Here is an 11,187-nt window from a genome sequence, read left to right as displayed (position 1 = left end):
GGTGGTGAAGTTAATTACATCAAGAAAATGTAAACAAGGTCATTAACAGTTAATAGCCACAAAAACAATGGGACAGTATACTGGTGTTACGATTCAAATATATCATATTATCAAAAGATTGCACAGTTTGTATCAATAATTATAGGTTTGGGTGTAGCAACAAATTTGGAACAGAAACAGAACAAAAGAGGAGGAGGGAGTTTTGCTTACGAAAAAGGTGTTCAAGTTGTGATTTTTGTAGTCATTTAGCCATTTATTGCACACAGGTCACAGATATTGTTGGTATCCTTGCATTATGGGAAATTATCTGTCATTACAAAGCCAGTAGGCATAAAACTATAATAAGCATGCTCCTGGACGGCCCTCCTGATCTAGACCTCATTCCACAATATTAATACAGAGATTGCACAGTATAATGCAACTTGAACAATCAGCCCAACTAGAAAACTGTATATGAGACTTCAACTCTTGCATCAGTATCTTGCAGGTTTGTGAACTCTGATCACTGTGGAGATCCAAGCAACGTGCTCACAGATTTTGCAGATTCATGAACTCTAGTCAGCATCTCCCAAGCCATCACTGCCATCGCCCCTCTTATGAATGGGAGCATAGTTAGGGCCAGCCTTGCCTTGCTGAGCAGCAAGCTCTGCATTTTTACGTAGGACAGCACCAGGTGAAGGATAGGGTCTCTGCTGAAACAAAGGTCCCTACAAAAGCCAATTACAAAAGCATGTTGGTACATACACCTCTCAAAATGAAGGGGTGTAAAACACTTAAAACAGACCAACCCTGATTCCTAAATGTCCTGTGCAGCACTTACTGTAGCAGTAGTATCTGCTGCTCTGGGCTGGACACCTTTCAGGCCAACACCCCTGATGATGACAGATCAAAATCATCAGAACTATGTGGATGGGACAGAAAAAAGATCACTTCCAAAAGCCTGTCATATACAGTGAATGCAGACTAATTATCCACTACAAGCAAAAGCAACAAATTAGAAGTACCAGCCTCCACGAGGTGCATCGGAATAAGAGCTAGGATCCATTGGATCAAGCTCATCTGTCTCTGATGGGCCCCGTCTTCTCTGCTCTTTTCTGTTGGCCTTTGACAGGGGAGGCTTGGTCGCTAGTCTGTCACATCAAAGAACAGAGATTAAAGAACTGGCATACACTGATCCATCCCCATCTCTTTCTAGCATATAGGAGCAGGATAATGATAGCCATGCTTATATAGCATTTAGGGACTTGTTCTGAAATTGCACATCACAATGTGATACGTTAAAAAGAAGAATGCTGGCAGAACTTTACAATCAGAATTTAAAATATGCATATCATCATATGGCTCTCAATTGCAATCTATTCCCATTTTTAATATGCATTTGAATAAGCTGCTTGATTTTAAACTTGTGGAAGTAAATAGCCATCCTAATATCATCAGTCATTGAGCAGCTGGGTCAAATGGAAGGTCATACACACCTCACTTTGGCATCCTTCTTGGTAGCTTCAGCTCCAACTGCAGCAGCAATGTCTGCCTGCCATTTATATTTGAACTCTGGTTCTTGCTCATCGTCGCTCTCAGCATTAGCTGGGGCACAACTCAATGCTGGAGATAAGTTTTCCGGTACAGAGATATTGAGCACCCTACAAAAGCAGAAGCCAAAACTCTGAAAAGCCTTAATTGGCTACAGGAATCCATAGGTTCACACCTCTGACTTCCCACACGTGGGCCCTTTATGAGCTTGACAGTACTCACCTAGTGCAATGATTGCAATAACCCCAAGCCTGCACAAGACCTCGCCCCCAGCCCCCACATCCAGCACACTTTTTGAATTTGGAACCAGAACCATTGCTCTCTGCTGTACCAACATTCCCAGACACGCCATTTACATTGATCTTGTTCTTAGGAGATTCTGAACGATAGTCCATTGGATGCTCCCAAGTTGACTCATTTGTCTTCACATTGTAGTAGTACTTTTGTCCTTCATGCAGTTGAAATGAAAAACATATCTAATCAAAACCACTGCTGCTTGCATATAATATATCAAATGAAGTTAAAGCTGCAGTCATATGCCTTCATAGTAACACTCCAGTTCATATTCCTAATGCTCCTTAAGAGCCATTTTTTAAACTAAGTTTACAAAACAAAAGTTACAAAAATCACATTGCAGCTTAGCTAGTCTCTCAATGAGCTTCAGAATGAATACTATTGCTTCACAACTCATGGAAGAATATAGTACAGGTTAGAAGCAAGAAAGCTTGGAAAATCTTATTTCACAATGAGCAACTGAACTTAAAACTGAAAATAGAGTACATACGTTTGCTTATCTACAAGCCAACCCTACTGCCCTTAAAATGCAAAACTAATCTAAGTAAACCATTGTAGTTGGTTATTCCCTTAAAAAAGCATTCTTATTATCGCAGTAAACAACCATGGCCCCATCTTGCAAATATCGAAGTCAAGCATCAATCTCACAAAGAAAACACAATTTGTAGTGGCTATGCTTGCTACCCTAAGTGCGATTCTGAAACCAGCCTCAACAATGTAAAGGGTGGTAGGATCCACTTAAATATAGCATACACAGCAAATAGACAAGTAAATATGCACCACAAAACAAATCACAAGGGAGCTAGAGCGCTCCTACTCAGAAACAAGGACACCGATTGGCCCCAAACGTTGGCGCCCCTTGCGGTATTTATTTAACATTCATTTGAATCCAAGCAGCTGATTACAAAGGTCTCTGGGAAGCTGCAAACCAATGCCCGCAGACTCCCCATCCAGCCCACCCTGTAATTCCCTGCTCAACTTCAAACGGTGAACGGCATCCAATCACTAGACAATCCTATATCCTCAGCCAACCAAAGCATGCAACAGAGACCCCAATAGCATCCACTGTCTGAACCGCTCTTGCAATCGCACAACCAAGTGCCCAACCAGCCAAAACGGCTGAACAACTGCAAGACAAAGCCCCCAACAGCTGAACTCTGGTGCAATCAAGCAACCACCTCAATCTATAGCCTCCCTCGCCACTGCCCAACAACATAAATCAACCCTTCTTCGTGAGGAAAGAAACCCAAACGCAATAACTAGCCAGCAACCACTAGCCAACAACCAATCAAGCAAGCTACCACTGCTTTGAAAAGAATACACATTCATTCTAGTCTCTCCTAAACACAGTTTTAAACCAAAAAACTTCCAAAAGAGTGCCTGTAGGACTCAAAATATAAAGAATTAATACAATACCAGCAGGCCACACCTTGGACGAAAGATCCATCCAAGAATATGCTCAAACTCATATTTTAAAAGCAATACCAGAATGTCCTCATAACAGTCACTCAAAGTGAAAATGATAAACTCCATAGCAAACATCATTAAAAAAAAGAAAAGTAGACCAGCATGTGTCGTTATAATAGGAACATCTCAGAACGTTGTAATAACAGACCTGTTGCAGTATCTGTCGCCTCTTGCCAATCAGGAGGAAGTGGGCGCAATGTGGGTGGTGGTGGAGGAGGGGGAATAAAAACCTTTGATATTGGTCTTTCCCATTGGCTTTCTCCAGTGGTTTGGTTGTAAAAATAAGGAGAGCCAGTTTCTGGATCTCTTCCTTCAGCCTGGAAACATGATTAGTGTTAGCATGATTTTCGAAAAAGCTTTGTTATGGATACAATGTTAATATTCACCTGTAAACTACCAAACTACAAAAGACTCTTTAAGATATGCATAAACAATCAAAGAAATTGGCAAATAAACTCGAGACAATGCTGACACTCCAAATCAAGTACACACAGACTTCCATATCGTTTTGCAAGGAGACAGCAACACCAAAAGGTGCAAGTTCACCAAAATAAATGAGACTTTTCATAATAGCATTCCAAATGATGTTCAATCCTTAATGTAACAAGCTATCAGCTAAAAGCTCCTCAGAGATAAAAGGGTGTGCATAGCAAATCAGACCAAAAATGCAGCAGACCCAATCATTTTTAAGGATGCCCCACATGGATCAGGACTCTCTGACGCAGGAAAACCATTGCAAGCCCGTGGGCCCTCTGCACTTCTGCCAAGGCCAAGGCTTGAATGAATGAGGAAAAAAACCTTCCCCATGACCCTTATTTAAGCATATTTTCAACTACTTATGCAGCTTCCAAGTCAACCTTAAACAATGACATTAAAAGCTCTTATCAGATAAGTGACTTTTCTTGATAAGATGTTAAACATTTAAACTGCAGTCCTAGATCACTTCAAACTTGTAGCGTTCACCACTGAAATCTCAAAAGGCCAGATTGGTGCGCATGGCATCGCATTTTTTTAACCCTAAGCCAAAAGTTTTTACTAATAACACAAAAGACGATAATGAATATACCATGTTAATTCCTGAATCCAGGGAAATTTTATAATAAATCTACCCACGTTTTTATTTAACCCAAAGGCAATTTCCATAAACTATACTACCCAGTTCATGTGAACTATCTCAAACCTAGAAATACATGGTACAAAGAAATGTCTGAGTCAGTAATCCATTACTTACAGACATAGCCAATAAGCTTCACTGGGAGCTCACTCGTCGGTGCCTGAATGCGTGTAGCTGTAGAAATTCCTCGGGTATGACTTGGTTGACCTTGTGATATCTGAGTGGGCGAAATGGTGCGTCAATGTTTTGGAAGGGAAATAATCTGTCCATGTGGAGTCCCAATCTCTAAAACCGCGTGCAGGTGTGCGCATACCAGCATCTCTGATCACCCTCCGTTACTAGGGCCATAAAAGAGGATAGTGCTACCCATGGTAGTCTAAGTCGGCCTCTGATGCAATCGCCATACCCTCAGACCCGGTATAGATATGTGATGACCTAGAATGTCGTATCAAACTGCAACAGAGATGACCCAAACTCAGCCTGAATGATCTGGTGGGGAACTAACGGCTTACTGCCGAACATCCGCAAAAGCATGAGAACCTGGAGTCGCTCAACAACTCTAGATCCAGCCCCCAACAAAGGCTACATGCCTGCTGGTCGAACCAAGGAGTCGAAAAGGAGAGCCTTGGTTCGAGGGTCCGGAAAGTGTGAGTGGATGTATTGCCTCTCCAGTCAGGCTAATGAAGCATATCCTCTACTCAAACAAGCCTGCATATCCTCTACCCATCGTGAAAATAGGGCCATAGAAGAGAACTCCTAAATAAGTGTATGACGAGACAATCTCCATTGGTGATCCATCAAAAGTGAACCGCTCTCTATGCATAGATGGTCTTACCAAGATTGACCCTCAAACCGTGCAACTCACAGAACGCCTGTACTGCATCTAAGTGTCTCAAGAAGACAATAGCACCACATCATCTACGTATAACAAAATCGGAATCACGAAACTAGCAAGAGAGCATCCAACCCCCCTAGTGTCTCCATAAATGTCTCGAGCTGATCTATGCAGAGGCCAAACAAGGTTGGTGATAGGGGGCACTGTTTTTGACCCAATATCACTCATGGTCTCCTCTGTCCATCCAGCTTCTATCCCGACTCTGCCTAAAACCCTCTCGTAGAGTGCCATAACAGCCCATATGATATCTTGGTTGTATCCCATCTCCTGTACAATGCAATAAGACAGGCCCTCCATACTGTGTCAAAGGCTTTGCAAGAATCGACAAAACAACAAAAGACCCTCTACCTCCGTGCCCTAGCCTCCTTAATGACACTCCGGAGTGTGAGTATGTGATCCATGGTCCCGTGTTCACGTCGAATATCAACCTACTCCTCTGCTCCGAGCCCCTGCATCTCTACGGGTCAGTTGACCTCTATATCAAGTACTAATGCATATATCTTAGACATGACATGCCTAATCATGATGGTCCTATAGTTTTCAGGGCTCATGGGATTTCCTATCTTGTGAATGAGAACGATAATAGTAAGAGTCTAGGTGTGAAGCGCCAAGGCAGACTGTATCATTAAAAAGCTTTGTTAAGATCAGGCTAGGATATTTATTCCATATGCAATAAACTCAATACATAGCCCCTCATGACACTATTATGAAGCTTCAGTACTGCATTATTGACACCACCCTTGGTGAAAAGAGTGCAGGAGATAGGTAAAGGTGAGTGCGAGAGGTCATACAGTGTGTGTGCATAGGTATGCCAAATATGGGTGCTGTGAGGGGTGACGTTGATAGCCTCTCAAGAAATTTTCGCCAAAAGTCTTTGGAGTTGTTGCTAAACAAAATGTTTATTAGCTCCTTCATTTCGACGAACAAAAACCGGCTTCTTCGAGCATACCAGTTGGCGGTACTCACGGATCGTCTCTGGTTCGCTCGGCAGGCTATGCTTGGTCTCGAATTGGAGTTAGCGGCGAAAAGCCTTGCACTCACCATCGTATTGACTATTGCATGACACAGAAACCAACGGACAGGGAGCGGGTGGAGTGGGTGGTGTAGGGGAAGGCGTGAAGGGCAGTCTCATGAAGTGAATGAGTGATTAGAGCGGTGCGGTCCTCTAGTAGTGATATGTGGTCAATGTATGTTAGCAATGTGCATAGACATGAGGAATACTTAAGTGAGAGATTATGGCCAAAATGTATGTCATGGTAGGTGGTGTGAGTGATCGATGGTGTGCGTGGTATCATAAGTGTGGTGATGCTAAAGAAGAGGTAGGTGTGGCATGCCCCTAGAGGAGGTGGTGAAATAGAGAAGTCAGTGATACAAGATGTAAAGGCAAGGGATCCCATGATGTAGTCAACTTCGCTGGAGCCCCTATTGGAATGGTCACCTCCCCATCTGTAAGCCCCCATATGAGGAGAGCATGGGGGAGGGAGACCTAGGGTAGGATGTGCCCCAAAAGAAGAGAGGAGGGTACCTGGCTGATCTGCAGGAGCATAAGGCGGAGCAGAGGACAGCAGTAGGGACCCAAGAGAAGAGGCCATGAGCTCACGGATGACATCAGCAACAGTACGGAACAGTACGGAGCTGAGGCGCACACGTGTGGGCAGATCAGGGAGCCAAGAAATAGCGCAGCATAGTGGGGGTCTATGGGCAGGTATGCAGCCTGCAGCAGGGTCCCCAGCAGCAGCAAAGGGGAGCCTAGCAGCAACCCAAAAGGGCCTGGCTAGGGCCCTTATATAGGGCTGGTTGGGCTGAGCCAACCAGGTCGGTTGGGCCAACCAACCAGGTCTGTCCAGTCGGCCCATTTAGGGCTGGCTGGTCGGTCCATTTGAAAGGGCCTTGAGCCCTATAAAAGGAGAGGCACTTGCCGCATTTCATTATCCAGCATAGCCAGCGATTCCGGGCAGAAAGAAGCAGCAGGAAGCCTACTCTCTGGGCCTATCTACAGGAGGTGAGAGAGTGCAACAAGGGCTGCAGACTTAGCCAGGAAGGGCTGGACCTTGGCTGTCTTCTAGGGCAGCAAGGTGCTGTGATCATCATCACTTGGAACAACGTTCAGCCAGAGCAGGAGCAGCCAGAAGCCACTCCCTTGGGCCTCACAGTGGGGGTGAAGGAGACTGGAAGGTGAGCTGCAGACTGAGTTCCCTAGAGGCTGGACCTTGGCTGTCTTCTAGGGCAGCAAGGTGTTGTGATCATCACATTCTCTGGAGCAGCAGATTTACAGCAGATAGGAGCAGTAGAAAGGGCTTCCTTGGGCCTTTTCCTAGAAGGTGAAGGAGACCTAAAGAGTGCTGCAGACTGAGCTAGTAAGTGCTGCCTACCTAGGCTGATCTACAGGCAGTAAGGTAGAGAGAACCATTCTGGACAGAAAGTCTACAGACACTTGAGGTGGAGCACGCGGGCTCGAGTCTAGAGATAGCCAGCAGATAGGAAGATCAGAGGACCACACCATTGGTGGGACTCTGGATCTCTCTCTTTTGTATTGTGTCCATAGCTTTGGACGGAAATATATTATTTTGGTGGTTTCTCTGTCTGGCTAGTTCATTGTCTATTGATGAGTCTGCACATCTATTTTATGCACATTAAGTTAAGAAGTTTGTGATTCCACACCCCACACGCACACTGTGTGAGCTCCTGGGCATTACTATAAGTCTTCCGCTGTGTGTACCCTCTGTTGGGTCTTTTCTAACAGCCCCCCCATGTGGGAAACAAGTGAAACCACCTGAAGAAGACCATTGATTGACACTATTGTAAATAATAAGATCATGTATCCTACCCATATCCAACAATGCTTGTCCACACAATGTGATTGGAGCCTGCCTGTCAACAAAGACTCGCATCAACCCGCATCGTCCGATCTGGTAGCAAGATAGCATCATTTCGGAAGTCCATAAATAGTACCAAACGTGCGCCTGTCCTCGCGTTGAAATCCCCAACAAGGAGGACTTCTCCGCGCCTCGAGAAGTCTACAATGTCCGCATGAAGGGTTGCGTATGGTGACGTCTCCGTACATCTCTGGCAAAGTGGGATGTCTCACCTGGGAAATAGCATACTACGATGAACAAGTCATGACTGGCTGTGCATCGGCGGATCCGGATCCAGGGGAATCTAGAGTGTGTGCCCCTCTTCTTTACTAAGATTGCACTGATAAGAGATGATATGTAGAGTACCACTATCCCTCCTGATCCTCGTACTCCGCATACATCCCTCCTCTCGTCTCTATATGTTGCCTCCCAGGTGTATCCGCTAACCACCGGTAGTGGGCGCTCTGGACTCTGATGTGTCTTTGTGTAGAAGACTATGTCTCGCCTCACGTAGGACTCCGAGAAGTTCCCTGGCTCTGACCACAAGGCACCATTGCAGTTTCAAATGGTACAAGACAAAGTCTCAATATCTTGAGTCTCATAGACCCCACCCCCCTATATGGAAGGGCAGGCAGATGCCTATGCCTAACGGGGACCGGTGAAGAGTCGTCCATCTCGTACTACCGCACACGTCCCCTCCTTGCGGGCCATGTCCCACTGTTGTATCTGCCAAACACTCTAAACATGAACTTCAGAATACCTCCCTAAGTCCTTTTACCAGACCATAATTTGCAGCAAAAGTGCATATACAAAATCATTGCAGAAGGGTGCATTCTTAATATGAGCTCCATGGCATCAGGAGTGCCCAATGGTAAAAAATAACCATACAAATCCAGCAGGGCACACATGCACCCAGACCACGTTTTCTGAGCAGTTTGACCTCGCAGAACAATGTTCTTGAGCAAAATTAGTCATTACATGTTTTAAGGAATACTGCATGCACATGTGGAGAGATCCTACCATGACCAAAGGTGCAACGCAATCATTTGTTTGTATCTTGTGAGAAATAAAACTTCATTGAGATCTAAAGATTGAAATGGGACGAGGTTAAAGAAACGACTCCCTCAATGCTTGGATAACTAAAGGGAGAAAATACTTGCCTCCTATTAGTTTTGCTTGTACAATGCATGAGGACTGGCACAAGACATGGTAGGCTGGGTACATCTTCAGCCCATACAATATGAGTTTATACCTTTCAAGAACTGGTTCCCCCCTACGCTCCTCTTCAGCTCCTACTTCATTACTGCCCTCTCTCAAGCCTCAGCCCCTTCACTGCCCTACTTACCCCAAATTCTCCCTTGCAGCTCCTTGTGAGCTTTCCTCCTGCCTATCATAGCCCCTGGGCTGCCCCTCCCCCCACACAAAGCCTCCCAGCCCCACCACTACCCCTCCTTCCATCTTGCTTTCCGTCCCAGTAGCAACTCCCATTGCTACCCTGCATAAAGGAAGTTATTTTACCTTTTCTGAGTGTTTCAAATAGGTAGCAGTCCACAATATAGTTAGCAACCATTGTTATAGCACTATAAACAAGAAAACGGTTTGCAATGCCGCAACCTGCTTAGGGGTGATAAATCATGGCTTACCCAGCCTGAAGGCAGCAGTGAGATAGACTCTATCTTTACAGGGCCCACTTCGGATGAGTCCTGTTCAGCAGAGCCAGCAAAATATTAGCATAAATTTGGCAGACCATTAATTAAAGCAAGTTCCCAGATGCATTTTTATAAATAAGGCAGAATTTAAGTTGATGCACAAATGAACACTCACTACAACTTCAGCATGTTTTGATCTCAAAGATGCTAATTCAATCCTTCCCAGTTTTTCTAAATTTTCCTACAGTTACATAATTTGTCAAAGTTGGGATTCCAGTGTCATACATTCAATCAAAACTGCACATCATAAGCCATTTCAAGATAGCTATCTAAAAGTACGTCACACTAACCTGATCAGGAACCTCCACACTGGTCTCACTTCTTAAAATTCCACGTGCCTTTAACCGTTGTTTCAAAAGTTCAGGGAGCTCCTGTTTCTCCGTACCATTTTTTGAGCCATAGGGTGCTTGATTTTGCTCCAAAGGACCGTTCTGGACCTTGTTGTCAATTGAGCAGTGCAGCCCATTCTTGGAAGTAGTGGACTCCCAAACGCCTTGTGCTGCGTATGCAAGAACTACACCTTTCTCAGCATTATTGCATAACGCTGAACCTTTATCAGGTCTAGATGAAGCCGGTACAGAATCAAACATAGGAGGACATGATGCGCTATCATAAGCTCCTCCACCAGGTACACCATAACCATTCCCAATTTCCGTGTTGCCTGAAGAAATGACCAAAAGCAATAAGGACACCATTGCCATAGGATTTACTGCATGGTTCTAGAAAATCCAGAAGTCACTTTAAAGGTTTTAAAAAGACCTTCCCAGGCTGAAAGAGCGCTAAAAGAAGACGTAACTTCTAAAAACCCCACAAACTAGCTCAAATTTTATGGTCGAATCTTTACCCTGGCACCCATCTTTATATTGTGTTGAGAGGATTGAACAAGTTTACAATACTCATAAGGCAAAAATGTGAATAAGGGTCAAACATTTTATGAACTGAGGTTTTTTTTTTTCAAACAAAAGACCTATGTTAAGTATGAAAGATACTACAAGTGCAGAGCTCAAGGGAGAAGTGCATCATGCGAGGCATGAGAAAACAAATAGCCTAGTAGGCCAAAATCAAGCTCTTGTAAGCGAGCTAGGAAAAATCCAAGGTTGAAGACCTCAACCCTGTTGGGGACTCCGAGAAAACCAGGGAGCCACTCCACTCCCTAAAGAAAACTTTCCTCCTAGTGGAGGCTGCCCGTGAAGATCCCTGCATGCTCCCAGATGGCCACCAAGGTGTATACCGTACCTATCTAGGTACTGGCCAATGTGTGTGCAAGGTGGACCTGGGAACCATCCATAGCCTCTATGTGTCTGGATCTCCAAATATGCCATG

General features: G+C 44.6%; 1 protein-coding gene across 2 annotated transcripts in view; it reads right to left on the bottom strand.

Moving 5' to 3' along the window:
- Nucleotides 1-233: 233 nt before the first annotated feature.
- Nucleotides 234-11,187, bottom strand: part of LOC147896765 (WW domain-containing protein) — a 50,455-nt gene continuing 39,501 nt past the window's right edge. For both annotated transcript variants that reach the window (XM_087381659.1, XM_087381658.1), the window contains exons 6-13: nucleotides 10,155-10,525; nucleotides 9,799-9,858; nucleotides 3,440-3,608; nucleotides 1,753-1,978; nucleotides 1,476-1,640; nucleotides 1,005-1,130; nucleotides 821-872; nucleotides 234-707 (exon numbers count right to left, since the gene is read on the bottom strand). In XM_087381659.1, the coding sequence (XP_087237785.1) occupies nucleotides 555-707; nucleotides 821-872; nucleotides 1,005-1,130; nucleotides 1,476-1,640; nucleotides 1,753-1,978; nucleotides 3,440-3,608; nucleotides 9,799-9,858; nucleotides 10,155-10,525 (1,322 nt within the window). In that variant the 3' untranslated portion in view covers nucleotides 234-554. The remainder of the gene's footprint in view (nucleotides 708-820; nucleotides 873-1,004; nucleotides 1,131-1,475; nucleotides 1,641-1,752; nucleotides 1,979-3,439; nucleotides 3,609-9,798; nucleotides 9,859-10,154; nucleotides 10,526-11,187) is intronic.

The sequence above is a fragment of the Dipteris shenzhenensis genome, chromosome 11 (genome assembly GCF_047967505.1).
Source record: "Dipteris shenzhenensis isolate YYH24624 ecotype China chromosome 11, Dip_SZ_1.0, whole genome shotgun sequence".
Taxonomy (NCBI): Eukaryota; Viridiplantae; Streptophyta; class Polypodiopsida; order Gleicheniales; family Dipteridaceae; genus Dipteris; species Dipteris shenzhenensis.
This window is presented reverse-complemented; position numbering and strand designations above follow the sequence as displayed.